The 19,533-nt window shown below is 36.0% G+C and overlaps 1 protein-coding gene across 3 annotated transcripts; it reads right to left on the bottom strand.

Moving 5' to 3' along the window:
- Window positions 1–322: 322 nt before the first annotated feature.
- MMADHC (metabolism of cobalamin associated D) lies at window positions 323–19,478 on the bottom strand. 3 transcript variants are annotated; one of them, XM_082397249.1, is made up of 8 exons: window positions 19,334–19,468; window positions 18,766–18,825; window positions 15,239–15,383; window positions 9,799–10,016; window positions 7,159–7,264; window positions 6,425–6,555; window positions 1,770–1,856; window positions 323–847 (listed from the first exon to the last, which is right to left on the bottom strand). In XM_082397249.1, the coding sequence occupies exons 2-8, from the start codon at window positions 18,772–18,774 to the stop codon at window positions 653–655; spliced, it is 891 nt and encodes a 296-aa protein (XP_082253375.1). In that variant the 5' UTR covers window positions 18,775–18,825; window positions 19,334–19,468; the 3' UTR covers window positions 323–652. The 3 variants fall into 3 exon arrangements, with proteins under 3 accessions (XP_082253375.1, XP_082253376.1, XP_082253374.1); XM_082397250.1 differs by lacking the exon at window positions 18,766–18,825 and having other exon boundaries at window positions 19,334–19,447; XM_082397248.1 differs by lacking the exons at window positions 15,239–15,383; window positions 18,766–18,825 and having other exon boundaries at window positions 19,334–19,478.
- Between the last annotated feature and the right edge of the window lie 55 nt (window positions 19,479–19,533).

Raw genomic sequence — 19,533 nt, 5'->3', positions numbered from 1 at the left:
CCAGGAGTTAAGAATTATTTTTCACTATGTATAAAGATGAGATTCATATTCTTCTATATGTAAAGTTTTAGTATTATCCTTATTCTTCTTTTCCTGTACATACATTATTTCAAAGTAATACTCAGATGGTACCAGGACATCTAACAAGTAATATAGTAAAAAGAAAATTTAAAAAAAGTTAAATCTACACTGAATCCAGATTTCTCAACTGCATGAAAAAAAACCAAAAAACAAAAAAAAAACTTTAAGAAGATTAATATTGTAGTTTCTTAGGAATCTTTAAGAATTATATTTTAAAAATACTGCAATGAAAAAACACATATCATAACCAAATGTATGATTTATTTTTGGAGAAAAATAATTAAAACTGAGGTTTTTCCGATTAAGGGGAGAAATAACAATATGAGATCATACCCTGGTTACATGTTAGTTATCACATTCTGTACAATGTGGATGTGCTTAAGATGTATTTAATGATATTATGAACGAACATTTGAAATTTAAAAATCACAAACCACTTGCCAATATTGTAAATTCATAAATGTTGAAATAAATACCTACAAGGAAGTAAATTTTGAAAACTGAAGCCTTCGACAGTGTATAGATCATCCCAAATGTTACAAATAGCAGAGCAAATAAGTTGACATTACTGCTAGTTTCCACTTAATTTCTTCATAATATGGCTCTCTGGTGTTGCATTAGTGAAGATACTTCCTACAACCACATGGGTACCCCAAAGACTGTGACGAATCACTTTACAGCAACCAAGATCATCAACAGAGAATCCTAAATGTCGATAGCGTTCATCTGTCTCAAAAAGAGTGTTGTTTGTATATGGTCCAAAAAACTGGAGGAAATAAAAAAAGTCATATTTTCATTAGCTAGAAAGATAATGGAGTAATAATTTTTATGCAAATATGAACACAGATCTATATAAATACTCTAAATATTAAAAAAATCAAATAAGAAATAAAAAGGTCACATGGAACACCTAACTGCCCTAATACCTCCTCTCCCCTCAATACCTGTGCATTCTGGAAATGTGAAATGAATGATCTAGCAGACTGCATGTTACCTAGAACCAAATGCATAATATTATATGACCTTCAGAGATGAAATAAGCCTTAGGCAATCATCTATGGTTCACCTTTGTAATTTTTAAGATAAGAAAACTATCAGAGTAAGTTTTTCATTTCTAGTACTCACTAAATCTTGACTTTGAAAAGAAACAGTATATATTCCTATTTTAAGATTGAAAAAATTATTACTATTTGTAGCTGATATACATAGAATTTAAAATATGACAATAGTAATTCAGTTATTTTCTTTAAAGTATAGCTTTACAAATGTTAATTTCCAAAAAGTTACTTTTCTAAATATTTCTTTACCATCCATATTTTCTTAATTCTAAAAATAAGTTTTTCTTCCTTAATGAAACTATTCGATACTAAGTTTTAACTAAGGAACAGTAAACACACTAATTCAATGTAATTCAAGTAATATCTATTATGAGGATGGAAAATAAATTTTAAAATTATTTTTAATGAAAAAAATGTAAAGTGATGGAGATGCTTAACTATGAGTGCCAGAGGTCCCTCAAAGTTGTGAATTCAACGGACTCTTGGTATCTCTTTGCATAAAACTGTGAGGTTTTCAAAGTCTTAAATGGTCTACTTTTACCAAGGTTATAATTATAAACAATTTTATAAAAAAAAAATTCCTACTTCAAATTATATAATCTGGCTTTCAAAATGTATTTAATTACTCACTGCCAAACCAGATGATGGGTCAATAAAGTCGGCCCAATAGCCTTCAGCTCGAAGGGCGTAGCAAATTTCTTTAGCACCGCTGATGAACTGCATAGAAAAAGGCACAAATAATATGCTCAAAGCAGCAGCACAGAGTGTTTTATTTCTCAATAAATTTTTAAGATAAATATTTTTTGCTTCAGATAGAGAACACAATAAGATTAATAAACAATTAAAACTAATGATAAATTAAGACTGTAAAGTCCTAAGATTTTCACCAGTCCAAAAGATTAATGGTTCATATAACATTTTCATTTCTTTTAAAAGGTCTAAACTGTATATTTTTTTCTTCTAAATTATTTCCTATTTTAGGAACTATTTCTAATCACTTCTGTGCTATTAACTCCCAAATTTGTCATGGATTATAACCTACAGTTGCTATTTTGTATCATTACAGAGGTATTAGAAATAAGGTAAGAAAAGGAAAACAAAATATTCATAATGAAAAGATATGGACCATTCATTAATTTGAATGAAAGTTGGTTAAAAACATGTACTTGTTTGTGTGTCCTTCAAAAACACATCTATCCACTCACATAGTCATGAAATATTTCTGAAAAGGCACATAAAAATAATAAGATAAATGGATAGATTGGGTACAGGGCTGGACCGCATACTTCCTTTTCACTATACACCTATTTTTTGTATTGTGTATAAACATTACAGACCACGTGCATGTATTAAAATCCTGGTCTTACCATCCTCATTCCTACGATGTCTTTATTAGCTTTATCAGAAGTCTAAGCAGTGAAAAAGACTAAAAGCAAATATTAGAATCAGATTAGAATGCTAAAAAAAAAAAAACAAAAACAGACCATAAGTGTTTAAAGACAAGGGCACAGTTCCACTCACAGCCATAACAAAGTAACAGTTATCAAACTTGCCACTTGCTGAAAAATATAAAACTGACCAAAATATATGAGGCAACTGTTTTTAGACACTGAACAAAAGGCAGACAAAACTGCAGCGGAGAAGGGAAACAAATAAGGTGATCCCCATATATGCTCCAGGCTTCTGTCTGGGGACACTCTCTTGTTGCAGGGCAAAGAAGTGGAGCCCAAGCAAAGTGATAGTGTCACTGAGCTGAGGAGGTAGAAAGCAAGAGTTCTGAACTGTTGAAGCATCTGGAATTTCTGGCGTAGGGTACTGGAGCAGAGGGAGATGCACAAATGGGGTTCCCATGTGGTCCGCAGAGCAATTTGCCCTGGTTCAGTAGCCAAGGGTTGAGCTGCACAGATACAAGGTGAGATTCCTCAAGGTCTAGCAAAGAGTGCCAGCTGCAAGGCTGAGAGCTGAATGGTGATATTAGGGGTCATGCACTACAGGGTAAAATGAATTTCTGGCCCACCTAGAGTGATGAGACCTCACGGAGCATCTCTGGCACTCAGCTGAGATGCTCAGAAGTCCAAGCCTTAGGCATATGGGCCACATCCTAAACAAGGGGTTAGCAAGTGATAGCCCGAGGGCCAAACCTGGCTGGCTGCCTGCCTGTTTGTGTAAATACAGTTTTGCTGGAACGCAGCCATGCCTGTTCATTTATATATGGTCTGTGGTTGCTTTAACAATACATGGTAGAATTGAGTAGTTGAGAACCTATCACCTACAAAACCTAAAAATTTACCATCTGGCTCTTTACATAAAAAGTCTGCTGATCCCTGCTATAGAGATATACAACTTTAACCTATTTTCTCCAACTACAGGCGTATCTCATTTTTTTGGGCTTCATTTTATTGCACTTCGCAGATAAGTTTTTTACAAATTGAAGGTTTGTGGCAACCCTATGTCCAGAAAGCCTACTGGCAACATTTTTCCAATAGCATTTGCTCACGTCATGTGTCTGTGTGGCATTTCGTTAATTCTCTCAATATTTCAAACTTTTGCATCTATTATTATATTTGTTATGATGATCTGTAGTCTGTGATCTTTATTGATGTTTTACTACTATGACTCACTGAAGGTTCAGATGACGGTTAGCTTTTTTAGCAATAAAGTATATTTAAATTACGGTATGTACATTTTTTTAGACATAATGCTATTGCACACTTAGACTACAGTACAGTATAAACATAACTTTTATATGCACTAGGAAACCAAAAAATCTGTGTGATTCACTTTATTGCGATATTTGCTTTATTATGGTGGTCTGGAACCTAACCTGCAATATTTCCAAGGTATGCCTGTACTTTCTTGTAAACTAATGAAAAACATTTAGATAATACTGTACTCTATAGGTTATTTTCATACTTAATATTTACACTTACTGCTGTATTTCATTAATCCTCATAATTCTTAAAAATAGGAAAACTGAATATGGTTTAGGAAAGTCATTAGAATTATGTACCAATTTAATAAAAGATGTGCCATACACAAAAGCTACAAGGTGAACAAAACGATGCATTTAAATGTTTGCAAAGGTTAACTAAAAGAATCCCAAATGATCACAAAAAGAACCAGTTTAAATATTTTTCTTAAAGATTTCTGCTTGGGACTTCCCTGGTGGCGCAGTGGTTAAGAATCCGCCTGCTAATACAGGGAACACGGGTTCGATCCCTGGTCTGGGAAGATCCAACATGCTGTGGACCAACTAAGCCTGTGTGTCACAACTACTGAGCCTGCGCTGGGAGCCCGCGAGCCACAACTACTGAAGCCAGCACACCTAGAGCCCGTGCTCCGCAACAAGAGAAGCCACCGCAATGAGAAGCCTGCGCACCGCAACAAAGAGTAGCCCCCGCTCGCCACAACTAGAGAAAGCCCGTGTGCAGCGACGAAGACCCAACGCAGCCAAAAATAAATAAATTAATTAAAAAAAAAAAGATTTCTGCTCATCAATAGCAAACACTGACATCTGCTGGAAAAAACTCGAAATAGAGTTAAACCATAAAACATATAATATCTACTTGGACAGTAAGCTATGTGTGGTTCTAAAATAACCACTAACATGTCTAAAATAAAAAATGTTTTTTTCATAAAAAAATAAAATAGCTTTAGTCATTATAAAGTTTAAAATACACATGATAAAGCGTGCTGCCATTTCAAAAGCTGGAAATTGTTTTGTTTTTTTTTTTTAATTTATTTTTTGGCTGCGTTGGGTCTTTGTTGCTGACTTACATCTATACTGGGGTCAGTATCAAATGAGGCTCAGAATCTTGAATGGTTCAAAAAGTAGGACTTACTAATGCAATGCACATGTGAGAGCAAACTCTCTAGTGTTTAAATGGCAGTATACATTTACTAATCATTGTCTTAATATATAAATAGAAACTGTTTATTGAGTTATTATGTATTTAAATTTCACTTCTCCAAATTCCCATCTTTTAAAGATCAGAGAGAATGTCTTATGCTTCTCTGTAACTTCTTTGTTAGATGGCATATATAACTTGCTCATGATTATTAATTACTACATGGAATTTATTAGTAAAGCTATATGTGGGACACTTAAGTATGAAGTCATTACCATAAAATACTCTATTGAGTAAATAATATTTTTATTAATGAAGAGAACCATACATCCAACCCTAAAGAAAATATAAAATAATTCCAAATATTATCCTGTATGTAAATTAATAAAGAGAATTTTTTCAACTATAGTTAGCTAAGGTGTCCAAGTGAGCTAATCCCAACATGTCATATAGGCAAAGGAATATTCCTTTCTATCTTGTAGACAAAAAAATTGATATAACTGAACCTCAAACTCTTAGATAAATAATCATACAATTTTTAAATATAAGACTTTAAGTTACTACTTATCATTTCTCAGGTTGGTAAAAATGAAAAGTAATGCTAATATCCAGGGTAAAGGTGAGAGCATATATACTAGGACAGTCTTTTTGGAGGGCAAATTGGCAGTAACTTTCAAAACTTAAAATGAATATACCCCCTGATTCAGCAATTCCCCATTTAGGAATACATAAGTATGTGCAAAAAATATATGTACAAATATATTCACTGCCTGTAATAGCAAAAGTTTGATTTTCAACTTATAAATGACTAAAAATTTTTTTAAATAATTAAAAAAATTTATGGTTTGCCCATGCAATGTAATATTACACAGATTTTTACAAAGAATGAAATAAAATCTATGCATAATGTTATGGAAAGGTGTCAAAACATATCTTCTAAGTTAAAAGCAAAGGATGGAAAAAATGTGGGTGTATACCATTATTATATTATTATTGTACTGTACACTGTTATTGTTTACTCCTTTAAGAAGGCTGAGGTATTTTCACTTTTTACTTGACATGCTTGAGAGAGAGAGAGAGAGAGAGAGAGAAAGAGACATGGAGGGAGAGAGAGGATCAGAGAGAAGGAGAAAGAGATGGGTATGAAGAGTTAATTTTACATTTTTGATGTTTACTATATTCCCAACTTTCCTAAAACAGACATAAATTTAAAAAAAACTGAGGAAGTACTGGACAGAATCTAAGGTTTTCAAAGACACTAAAAAAAAAAAATTGTGGTATTTTTATTCTCAGAAAACATGTAAGTTTTTTAGTACTGGAATACATTAGCAGAGAATTAATAAAGGCTAGAAAAAATAGCCATCATTTTAAAACACTGGTTCATTGGTATTTAAATAAAGATCATAAAATTAAATTGTCAGCAGCTGAAAGAATTACCTTTTCTAAGAGCATTTCTCTTTCATTTTCTACCTCCTCACTCCAAACAGTCATATCATTCTTAGTTTTCTGTGTTACAGTCAGAATCATTAGTTTGTTGGTGGCTACTTCTGGAAACAGTGATTCAAAATCTATAAGTGAAATAAGAATAAAACTCCAGAAAAATATAAATTTTTTAAAAAAAGAAACAGTTCATAAAATACTTTAGAAAAATGATGATTAAGTTAAATTATTATGGTACCAAGTTAGGTTTATAAATGCATATTAGTTTTGAAAAGGATGAAATGAATTTAGTTTTGGTTTACTTCTGCTCTTTTTGGATGAACGAAAATATATTGCCAACAATTCTGAAGAGTAAGTTGGGTTACATATTGTTGGTCTTGTAATTAAAAAAAAAGTTTATTATTAAGATTTTTCTCAGTAGTACTAACGTATTAGCTCATGGAAATTAGGGCTGTAATAATCACCCAGGAGTGGGATGACTTTAGGGAAAGATTTAGGAAAAAAGTTATTAAAAATTCTACTATTCCTATCTAATGGCAGCATGAGGTCAGATGTCAGGGGACACTTGAAAGCCTTATCTTGGCCAGGCAATCATCATTTCCAGCTAGACACATTAAAATACTAAGTTATAAAGCATTACGATTCCTATGGAGTACATTATTCAACACATTAAAAAATTAGTGACATTATCTAACACACACTAGTGTAAAAATGAATAAAGCACAACATACCTCTTCGCAGCAATTCTGGACATGTTTGGATTGCACACTCTACTTTGGCACTTTCAAAGTAAGTTTCCGCACTGTTAATTTCTTGCTCAACAGGTACATCGTTACCCTAAGGTGGAATAAGAAATATAAGTAAACAAAATCTGGAGTTCAAATAAAATACCTTGCCTGTTATAAACCTGTTTTCCCTAGAAAGTTTTTTCAGTAATCCTAATCTAGCTGGTGATGGGGTAATAGTGTTTTCTTACATACTCAAACTTTTCTCTATGATGAATGTAATATTTGAAAATTTTAAAAAAATGGTGAATTAAAAAAAGAAACAGATAAATACCCTGATATTCTAAGACTTAATATGAATAGAAGTCTTACAATGTTACCTCTTCTGATATTCTGTTATATCTAATTATCCTTCCTTTTGTTCTATAATCTGTAAAATGGGGTAAGAACACTAACTTACAAAGCAACATGATTAAATATATAGCTTCTCCAACAGGAAGCGCTTAGAGGCTCTTATTCAACTGAAATTTACTGGGTGCCTATTATACACTAGACATTATAAACAGGAACAGGCACTACAATGGTAAAAAATCCAGTCTTCACTCTTAGGTATATAAGAGTTAGTAGAAGAAAAATGCATGAACAAATAAATGCAATCCATATCAGAAGTGCTATAGAGTTATAATGGAAGTCTTCTGGAGGTATAGATGGGAAAGAAACTTGCTTTGCTGGCAGAAATCAGGAAAAGGTTGAAATCACGTTTGAGTTACATGTTAATTAACATGTGTGTCTGACAGATAAAGAATAGACAGAATATAGGTTAAGAATTCAGGAGGAAAAAAACAGTCCAGCAAGAGATAATAACAGTGCAAAGGCATGCAATAGTCAAAGAGAATGGTGTAATTAAAAAAAAATGAAAATATGCTGTGACTGGAGAACAGAAGGAGTAGGAAGTAGTGGGAAGTAAGGTGAGAAAGATAAGGGATCAAAATTGTGGAAAGCCATTTATGCCACATTACGAAATTTTGATTTTAGTTTAAAAGCAATGGGGAATATCAAGATGTGATATAAAAAGCTAATGACAGTATTACTGTAGAGGATGTATGGTAATGAGGAAGAGCAGGTGACAGACCAGTAACAGCCAACAATTACTGATCACTTAGTGTAGTAAGTATTTTACATACATTTTCACATTTAATCCTCATAGCAAATTTGTAGGCCAGGTATTATTATACTCATTTTACATATAAAGAAACAGAGGCTCAGAAAGGTGAAGTAACTTTCTCAAGGTCACAAAATTAAGTAAATGGCTGAGTTAATCTCTGAATACAGATTTATCCTATCTCCACAGTCCATCATACTATAATGCCTCTAAAAATTGAGGTAAGATAAGGAGGCGCTGAACTTTGGCAGTATTAGTGAGAACTGAAGGTACACAAATAATTTAAGAGCTACTTTCAGAGACAGAAGCAATGTAATTCTGTCACTATTTAGGGGGTATGATGAAAAGAGGAGTCAAGGTTGGCACTATAATTTTTATTTTTGGGACAGTGGGAGGATGACTAAGTCACTTATACTACTGACAACATGGGAATAAGGACAAGTTTTGAGAGAAAAAAGGACAAATTCAGTACTAGACGTGTAAAATCTTGGGACTTCTGAGACATCCAGATAAAGATGTTTGGCAGGCAGACAGTAATATACAACCAAAAATGTCAGAAACAGAAATAAGAAGCTAGGAAATATGAAAACACAGCCTGTGGAGAAAGCCAAGGACTTAAGTGACCAGGGAGCAAGTCAAATGAGAAAATGAAGATCAGAGACATTTGGGAAATATCATGTAACTGGTAGACAGAGGAGGAGCCAAAAAGACTGAGAAGGAATATCTGAGATAAAAAGTCAGGGGAGGTCAACTGTGTCCCAGTGTTAGGTTATCTGATATCACCCATAATTGTGAGGGGTTGCTGCTTTTAATAATATGGCTTTGATCAAAATCTCAACCTGAAGCTATATAGAAATATGAAAAATGATAAGGATTGGAGTTTGAAACTCTGAAATGCATGTAACTTTCCATTTGAGTGAGCAATGACGCAATACTAGTTTTAAAACGCATTTAAAAAATTCATATGCAATACCAGTTTAAAAAACTCATTAAAAAAACCCCTCAGGGATTGTTTTTACAAAAGCTATTTAAAAATCCTCCTCTTCAGTCTACTGTATCCAGAGTTTCAGAGATCTCAAAATTTTCTTAAGTTTTTAAATGGCTAGAGGAATATACTAGTCGGAATTTGGTCCATACATAAATTACAATTATCATTAATAAAAGTGAAAAACAGGGAATATAAATTTCCAGTTATAGAATTGTTATTTATATTTGAAATAAACATTTATTAAAAAAAGATATTTTTGAAGAATTATTTAATTACCTAAAAGAGACTACAATATAGTTAAGTGAAAAAAATTATATAGCAAACATTATGTACAGGACAATGCTAAGCTTTTAAAAGCTATATATGTTGTTTCTGTTTATACTGGACTTAAATAGATTTTTTTTTTTTTACTTTTTCAATGAAAGTAATATGTACAGTTATCAGAAATTAATATAGCATTAATAATTAGAAAAACAGAATGACCTTAACAACTTACCTGAAATTCATTCACATATTGTGCCATAACAAACTCATGTCTTTCGCTTGATAAAGGTTCTGCTAGAACATCAGGTAAAGTTTTATGAATCTGGCTTTTCTTCTGTGATGCGGTCCCATTGAGGTGACAATCAAAACCTATGTTCCCAGGAAGCTGGAATCTCTGATCCTGAGGTCCAAATGGTCCCATAGTTTCATCAGGCCAAACTGTTCGAGAGCCTAAAGAGGAACGACAAAATGAATTATTTTCTCCTTACTAGTTAAGTACGTTGGTAGACTGAAAGAATGTTCTTCTTCCAATTAGGTATTTTTTTTACCTAACCAATAGTTCTCTGAAGTTTGCTTTCCTGTGTAAATATAAATTAGTTTGTTTCATGTTATTCCAAAAGACTAATCAAAGCAACCAGCTGTCAGCTCATAGGTAATTCCATTAATAGGGAAAGAATTCAATAAAGTACTGTAATCCATACTATGTAATTCTTTTTTTTTTTTTTGGCCATGCTGTGCGGCTTGTGGGATCTCAGTTCTCTGACAAGGGATTGAACCCGGGCCATGGCAGTGAAAGCCTGGAATCCTAACCACTAGGCTACCAGGGAACTCCCATACTATGTAATTCTTGACAGTCATTAAAAAGAATATGGTAAATCTTTACTGATAGTGAACGAAGTCCAGGACATATTACATTAAAAGAAAAAGCTAAGTCAAAGAACAGCATATATGACATTTATTTTTCATCCTTATATTTGTGTTTTTAAATACAGTAAAAAAAAAAACATCTGTAAGGAAAGACATCAGACTTAATGGTGGCTACCCTTGGGGAGGGGCATTCAACTGCTGTTACCTGGTGGCACAAAACATTAACGGACTGGAAAAAAATCTTGTATGAACCAATGTGACATAATGCCCTGTTTACCAGCTACATGAGTTAATATGGATTTAATACTTACAGAAGAACAGACCACATTACTTTATTCCTGTAAAACTTTAAAAAATCCTAACATGTGAAAAATTCAAAAAGATCCAGAAAAGAATAAATTAGAAAATCAAATGAAGAAATACTCAGAGTAGGAATTTTGTTTAGAGAAAGGAAGGGACAACTGCTGCAGACTTTAGTTGGCAATAAAAATATTTATAAATACTCTGCCAGAACTGAGTGACTAAAAACGGCCATGTCAATATGGCTGCCCCCATGTGACACCTTATCTCTCTTCCATACCTAAGACAGACATCACCCATCAATCGAGGAACTTTTCCCTGCTGAACACAGACATTGTCACATGATTCTCAACCTAAACACTCTAGCCCAGTATGTCTCAAACTTTTAATTATTTAAGAATCACCTAAGATCTTCTCAAAATGCAGATTCTGATTTACTACGTCTGCAGTGGGGCTAAAAATTCTTCGTTTCTGAACAGTCCCAGATGATGCTGATGCTATGCCATGCTATGCTATGCTGGTCTGCAGATCACACTGAGTAACAAGGCTCTAGACAGCCACTAATGATTGACTGGAGTCAGTTCACAAACTTAAACTTACCAGCTATTTTGAAGAACATGGGTTCTACAGATTATTCAGATCTGTTTCTTTACATAAATATCCCATATTAACCGTGAATTCGAGCATATTTTCAAATGTTTACCAGTCATTTAGGTTTTCTCCTACAGAAATAGCCTGTTCAAATCCATTTTTGAAATTTTTTGTTTGGTTTTCTACTGGGTTTTCTTCTTCCTATTGATCTACGAAAATTCTTTATATAGTTGTCCCTAGTTATTCACAGGAGATTGCTCCCTGGACCCCCACAGATACCAAAATCTGCATATGCTCAAGTCCCTTATATAAAAGGGCATAGCTCTATCGACCTTTGAACAACTGAGGGGTTAGCTGTTCAAACCCTGCATGCAGTCAAAAATCTGAGTATAATTTATAGTCAGTTCTCTGTATAGTCGGTTCCACATCCTCAGATTCAATGAACCGAGAATTGTACCGTACTTATTTATTTTTGAAAAAAATCTACGTATAAAGTGGACCTGAGCAGCTCAAAACCATGTTGTTCAGGAGTCAACTGTACGCGCACATACTGTAACCTTCGTACATCACATCCTCCTGTATACTTTAAGTCATCTCTAGATTACCTACAATATCGAACACAATGTAAATGATATGTAAATAGTTGCTGGTGTGTGGCAAATTCAAGTTTTGCTTTTTGGAACTTTCTGGAATTTTTTTCCCCAAATATTTTTAATCCTTGGTTGGATGAATGTGAGGATGCAGAACCCATGGATAGGGAGGGTTGGCTGTATATTCACAATACAAACCCTTTACATATTCTGAGTGACAAATCTTTATGACAGATGTATATTTAGCCTTCAGATCATGAAAACTGAGGAGTCATCAGAGATGGAGTTAGAAAACTGGAGCAAGAAAACCAGGGGAGGCTTTGCATGCCCAAGTAAACTTATATTACACTGTAAGTAATGTGTTGCATGAAAAAGGATTCCATGGGCAATCCCTTTAGAATACATTAGGTAAAGTTTCTAAGACCTCTCCCTGAATATTTTAGTGTGTATTATAAACCTCTAAGATAGTACTATGGTATAAAGCATTTCTCCAAGTTAACTAATCACAGAACTTAAAAAAAATTTTTTTTTCATCCTTGCACAATTCATAGCTTGGGAATAGTTTAGGAACTGCTACTGAAAGCAGTGGGAGATAATCGAGGCTTATGAAGGAAGTGACATGATTTAAAGTATTTTAGAATGATTAATATGACACTGGTGCACAAGATGGATAAGAAAAAGCAGACTTTGGTTTAATAAACACTCAAAGTGACAGCTACATTTAAGAAATTCAGCAAAGAATGGCAAGAAGTAGTAACATAGTTTAGTAAGATCAAAAGAAGATTTGTTTCAGGGAGGACTGTGTGTTCAAAGATAATTAGGAAAAAACTAAAGTTCAAGAAAGTAAGTTTTAGAAACCAATATTCATTCTTTTTTTAAAAAAATATTGTAACTTTCTGGTACAAATATTTAGGCAAGAGCTCTGATTTTATTTTCAATGGGATAAACTCAACTTTAGAAAATCAGTAAAACCTCAAGAAGAAATACAGTAAGTCCCCTACACACGAATGAGTTCCATTACAAGAGCATGTTCGTAAGTCCAATAAAGTTAGCCTAGGTACCCAACTAACATAATCGGCTAGCATATAGTACTGTACTGTAATAGGTTTATAATACTTTTCACACAAGTAATACATAAAAAACAAACACAAAAAATAAAGACCTTTAATCTTACAGTAAAGTACCTTGAAAAGTACAGTAGTACAGTACAACAGCTGGCGTACGGGGCTGGCATCAAGTGAACAGGCAAGAAGAGTTATTGACTGGAGGAGCAAGAGGAGGTGGGAGATGACAGAGCTGAAGGATCATCAGCAAGGAGATGGAGGGCAAGTTGCAATTTCACTGATGCCCGACGTGGATGGCACAGGCTCTGCTTCCTTGCTGGACTCAATTCTATCTACCCTCTTGAAAAAACAATCCAGTGATGTCTGGGTAGTAGGTCTTTTTTTCTCATCATCGATGACATGGTAGCACCGGATTGCATTCTGAATGGCTGCTGCAACCTTTGTGTACTGTTCTACGCTCTGGTCCTGTGCCTCAAAAACTAACAGTGCCTTCTCAAATAAAGAAAACCCCCTTGCCATTTCCTGCATCATGAATCTCTTTGGTTCTTCAGTTACTTCTTCTTCCTCTTGGTTCTTTTCGTCCTTTCTCTTGCCCTCCAATTCCATCAGGTCTTCATTAGTAAGCTCCTCATGGTGCACAGCAAGGATTTCAATAAAGTCGTCCTCTTGCAAATCTAACTCTAGCTTCTTGCTGAGGGTCACTAAGTTGCTGAAGACCTCTTTGGACTCCTCATCCACCTTTCAAATCCACGAAAATTGTGAACAAACTGCAGGCAAAGGTTCTTCCAAACCCCATTCATGGGGACGGCTGTAACCTCATGCCAAGCAAAGTCAATGTTTTTTATGGCCTCGTGGATGTTACAGTCCTTCCAAATTGTCACAAGGTTGTTCCTGATTCGTCACTTGCCTTTACTGCCTGATGAAAACTGTGACGTAAATAATATTTCTTGAAAGTTGCTATAACTCCCTGGTTCATAGGTTGGATGAGAGACATGGTATTTGGTGGCAGATGCACTACTTTGATGTTGGGATGAAAGTAGTTCATGAATGGGGGGTGGCCCAGAGCATTGCTGAGCAGCAAAAGAATGTTGAATGGGATGTCCTTCTCCAAGCAATATTTCTCTACCTCTGGGGTAAAGTGGTGGAAAAACGAGTCCTGGAAAATGGCCTGTGTGACCCAGGTTTTGGGGTTACTCTTCCACACAACAGGAAGAGAGCCCTTGGCTATGTTTTTAAGGGCTCCTGGGTTCTCTGAGTGATAAACTAATAGAGGCTTCAGCTTCATATCGCTGGAAAGAAGCATTGCCACCAAACAACAGAGTTAGCCTATCCTTTGTTGCTTTATAGCCTGGCATCAACTTTTCCCCCTTACTGATGTAATTTTTCCTCTGGCATCCTCTTCCAGTACAGTCCTGTCTCATCCACATCAAAAACTTGGGTGAATACGTACCTTCATCAATAATTTCTTGAAGCATTTCGGGAAATTCCTGGTCAGCTACCATATCTGCACTTGCTGCCCTGCCACTTACTTTTACATTGTGAAGGTCGGCTCTAGCCTTGAACTGATGAAGCCAGCCATGGCTGGCATTAAAAGATGCACCCTCTGATTCTTTGCCATGTTTCAAGTCTTCATAAAGGCTTTTAGCTTTCTCTTGAATCAGCATTAAGCTGCGCAGGACTTGACGCTGATGCTGATCCTGCACCCACATACTGAGAAGTTTCTCCAACTCCTTCATCACTTTTCCACGCTTCTTCGCTATTACTGTCAACATCATCGGCACAGCAGACTTCACGTGTTCCATGATCTTGTCCTTGTTCTTTAGAATCATGCTGATGGTTGAACAATTCATGTTATAAGAACGAGCAACGTCTACCTTCTTTTTGCCTCATTCCACTCTCTCAATTATTTTCACTTTTGTTTCCATTTTTATTGCTTGGCGCTTCTTAGCAATACCAGCTATACGCTGCTTCTACGCTTGCTTCCGGACATCCTGGGCTTGAAATAAAGATAGTGTACTACTGTACTCTATACAGTACAATAAAGTACACAAAAGCACAACCACTTGTAGAGAATGCACGCACGTGACAACGTACACCAGACACGTGAACTAACTTGCATGACTGGTCACGCGAACTCGTGTTCGCATCTTTGAAAGTTCACAACTTGAAGGTTCGTATGTAGGGGACTTACTGTATTACAGGAAACAACTCAGAATGTTATGAAACAATTATAAGTAAAGCAATGATAACTTTTACATACAGATATCTGGAGGTGCAGTGGCCACATGAGACTCATCAGAACCTGAAGATCCTGCAGTTGAAAAGGCTCTGGGATTGACAACCCTTTTAACTAAAGAGCAAAATCCTGGGAGATAGGAAACCAGTCTGGCTCTGTTACAGAGCACCTAAGAATGACAGAAAAATCAAAATTATTCTGGATATAAATGCTATACTAACACAGACAATCTCTGGCAAATCCTCACATTGCAATATATCTTTTAAAACCAATGTTTATTCTACTATTATTGAGCAGCTACCACAGGATACGCATCATGTATACTTATAATTTTAGAAATAAATACAAATATTTAAAAAACAAGTAATAAGTTACTTTGAGTAAAAATATATGGCTTTCCCAAGGCCAGAATTAAGAGTGCCATACAGAAAGAATGGGAACCTCCAAAAGTTGCCCTATTTAGTGATGACACTAAAAAGGTAGCACAACTAATAAGATTCTATTCTCAAAATAAAGAACTTTCAAAACCTCTCCTAGAAACAAAACCTATTTACTTTCTAACTCTTCTCTTCTTTTACTGCTGTAAATTGTACTAATTATCTCCCATACCATCTTTCCTCTTGGTTTTATGGCAATGTCCACTTTCCTCCATTTTAGCACACACCTTTGTGATACATTTTCTGCTCTTATGTTCATTCCCTAGACTCTGAGGTCAGTTACAGTGGATGAATGTGTAAACATCTCTCACGTATAAACTTTAATCAAAATACTTAAGTCAGAATAATTTAATGCAGGGGTTGGCAAACTATAGCTGAATGTAGCCTTCTGTCTGTTTTGGTGAATAAAGTTTTATTGCCATACCCATTTATGTATAGTCTGTGGCTGCTTTCATGTCATAATGGCAGAGTTAAGTAGCTTCACAGAGACTCTACGGCCTACAAAGCCTAAAATATTTGCTATCTGGCTCTTTATATTAAAAAAAAAAAATCGCTGACTCTTAGATTAGTGGAAAACATGTAAGAACAAATACCATATCATCTGTGAAATGCTATTAAAAGATTTGAACAATTAAGAAACCCTTGAGGACATAGGCAAAAAGTTTCATGGAGGATATACTTAGTTGTGAAGAAATAGAAATTTGCTGGGGAAAGGGCATTTCAATGAGTGACTTTCAGGAACAAAGGGAAGGAGTCATAAAGGATGTACTCAGAAGAGTGACAAGTTCACTGAAGGTGGATATAAGGTAGTGCAGTAAAAAACAGGCTTGGAAGTTAACTTGTGGGCAACTATAAAAGGCTTTATACTTGACACAGACAGGAAAGGGCCTGTTACATCAAGATAATAAGTCAGAATTTTAACCTGTAGGCAGGGAGGAATAGAGTAAACTGTTAAAAATAAAGGATGTTTTAAGGAATGTACCACTAAGGGCAGTGTAGAGAATGGAGTGGGATTAGAGAGGTGGTATGAAAAATAGTTACCAGGATGTTGAAATAGTCTAGATACTGTAGAATCATTCTTTTTCCCTTTCACATAGTATTCTGAAATCCAGCCCTGTGTTCTTTCTGACTTTCTCATCCTAAGTACAAGAATACATCCTAACTGGTCGTTCTACTTCTCTGACATAATTTCTTACTCATTTTATCCCCCCTTCTCTTACTCCACTCTTTAGTCACATAAAAATATCTACCCAACTTTTCCCATATTTCTCTGCCTTCTTTTATACTGCCACAAGATTTCTTCTGCTAAAACGCCCTTTTCCCTCTCCTCCTAGGCCTGACAAATTCCAACTCTTTCTACAAGATCTGGATAGACAGAACCTCCTTTATATGTCTCCAAAATGCAAGGCCTGTCTCCAGAGCATTCTGTCCACCTGAAAATTTAAGCATCCTCCCTTGGGTCTGTACCCAACCTGCTCAGAGACAAAAATGGTAATTCTCAGTGGTATAAGAAATTTGAATTATATGTCAACATTGAGCAATTGTGATATTTCACACAAAAGATCCAGACTTTCAGCTGTTCTTACAAACTCCAAAGATCTGGCAGTGCTGGATTCACATTCCCAAATGACATTAGTTGGCAACACATCACTGTAGCTGAGGAAAGGCTGCTCCCTTTATATCAGAAATGAGTATTTCAGTTTGTACAAGTCCCCACCAAGGCTTCTTAACTGACCTGTTTAGCCTCTGAAGCATACACATACCTGACCCGTGCTATGTATGCGAACTAAATTGCTGAAGACATACATATCTATCTGCATGTTTCATTAGTAACATCCATTCAGCACTTAAAATGCACATAAACGAACACAAATTTTTAAACATATATTTGAATATTGTTTTATGTAAACTTCTTTCTAACAATAAAAGGATTTATAAAAGCATCCTTCAAAATACCTACTGGATTAATTTATTCATTCAAATCAAAATAAAGCCAGGTCAAATATTAGCATACTACTCTGACTAGTATCTTTCCTTTGAGAGTAGCACATGCTTCTTTTACAGCATTCCCTTCCTATGATTATGGCTAGGTATGAATTCACCTTAACACACGGGATACACTAGTGGTCTACTTTTACGACTTGGCCCTATAGTCTTACCATTAGACTACTACTTAATATATCATATTTGACTACAGGAATACTATCCTGGCTAACTGTTGCCATATTAGTCTTCCTAACACACAGCTCTAATTAAATCACCAAAATTTAAAGAATAAAGTCCAAATTACTGGGTTTGGCATTCAAGACTCTCTATTACTTGATCCCAAATACACAATCCAACCTTATTTCTCACTAATCTCTTTCACACATCTTACATTCCGGAAGACAGAACTGACTTCCTGATTTTTGAAAGGGGGGGGTGTCTTTGAATATACCTCCTGCTCTGCCCAACCAAACCTCAGATTATCTATATCCCACCAATCTTTCAAACCTCAAATGCTTCTCTGATTAAATGAACACAAACCCCTACTTTTCCCTCTCCACAAAGCTCTGAATCTGCACTGTACCTTTGTGTAGCTTTTAAAATTAGTTTCTACTCTTATTGTAATTGTTTTAAAATATGTCTTGGGTTCCCTACGGCAGGATGTGTTCGAGTAATCGCTGGACAGTTACAGTGAATAAATCTCTCTGGTTGTGAGAATAATATCTCTTGCGCCCATTTTGTAGTATTTGGAAGGTGACTTCCTATACTGAAACTACTACAAAACCTTCAGTTTACCTAACCAAAGAAACAGAAAACGGCTTAAAAATAATTCTAAATATTTACTGAAATAATGTCTTTTAAAACTACTGAAAGGGTGCTGGCACTGAATTTATTTCTAAGAACGAATTTGTAGAAATAAATAGACGTGTATTGAGAAACATGTTGTGTTCAAACTACTCGCAAAGCATATCAACCTAATTCACACCCCTTGCTTCCCTTGCCATTTCTGATACACTAATTACGAGAAACATTATGCCATCAATGCCATTATCATTAAACCCGTCCTTCCTAACGAGTTCCCAAACTATTTTATTACTATACTGCTTCTTTAGAGGCTAATTTACTCACATTGGCCATTTCTGGCGGGAAGGGCAGGCGAAAAATTTCGTCCCTTTTGTAAAGTTATTCCTGGGAAAGGACAAAACAAACAGGCCGGTGACGGATTAAGCTCTAACAACAGGTCACTGGGGTAACGTCCACCACCGCCTACTGTGTGTCCCTCCACCGAGACAGGACCAAAGTCCAAGCTCTCCCCGAACCCCCAAATTCGCCCCCCGCCCCCACAGGGCACAGCTCGCTGCCCAGAGGAGGGCGTGAGGCTCTCAGCCCGGCCGGTTCGAGTCCGCGGAACACAACTCCGACTAGATCGGGGTGGCCAATGAGGAGGTCCACCGGGATGGAGTCCTGAGGCTCGCAAGTAGGTATTTTAACACCGGTCAGGGCTGCCCGACGACAGTTCGAAGCAAAGGTGCCAGCAGAGATGAAGGATGAGGAAGCGAAAAGGATCCTAAAGACAGAGTGACAGGACGACTGGGGACAGCGATGGGGACACTGTGGGAATAGGGGCAACACCGAGAGCTGCAGCCCGAAGATGGGCGAATTTGGAGAGGCTAACGCGGGCGGAAACCATACGTACCAGTCACCGCCGCCACCCCCAGGTGTTGCAGACCCAGACTCTTCCCGTCTTCAAAATGGCGGCGCGACGGCAGGGCCGGTAGCGCACAAGCTGGCAGTGCCCAGACTGAAGGAGTTGCTTCTGAGCGCATCGATGGGAAGGATCGTCGAGCCAATGATGCGCACGCGCACAGGAGACCCACGTAGAGCCGCCCTTCCATT

Source organism: Balaenoptera borealis (genome assembly GCF_965194805.1).
Source record: "Balaenoptera borealis genome assembly, chromosome: 6".
Taxonomy (NCBI): Eukaryota; Metazoa; Chordata; class Mammalia; order Artiodactyla; family Balaenopteridae; genus Balaenoptera; species Balaenoptera borealis.
This window is presented reverse-complemented; position numbering and strand designations above follow the sequence as displayed.

Coding starts and splice junctions, on each gene's coding strand:
- MMADHC (XM_082397249.1), bottom strand. Junction 10,017..15,238: donor CACTGCACCTCCAGATATCT/GTATGTAAAAGT, acceptor GTTCCTCTTTAG/GCTCTCGAACAGTTTGGCCT. Junction 848..1,769: donor ACCCATCATCTGGTTTGGCA/GTGAGTAATTAA, acceptor TATTTCCTCCAG/TTTTTTGGACCATATACAAA.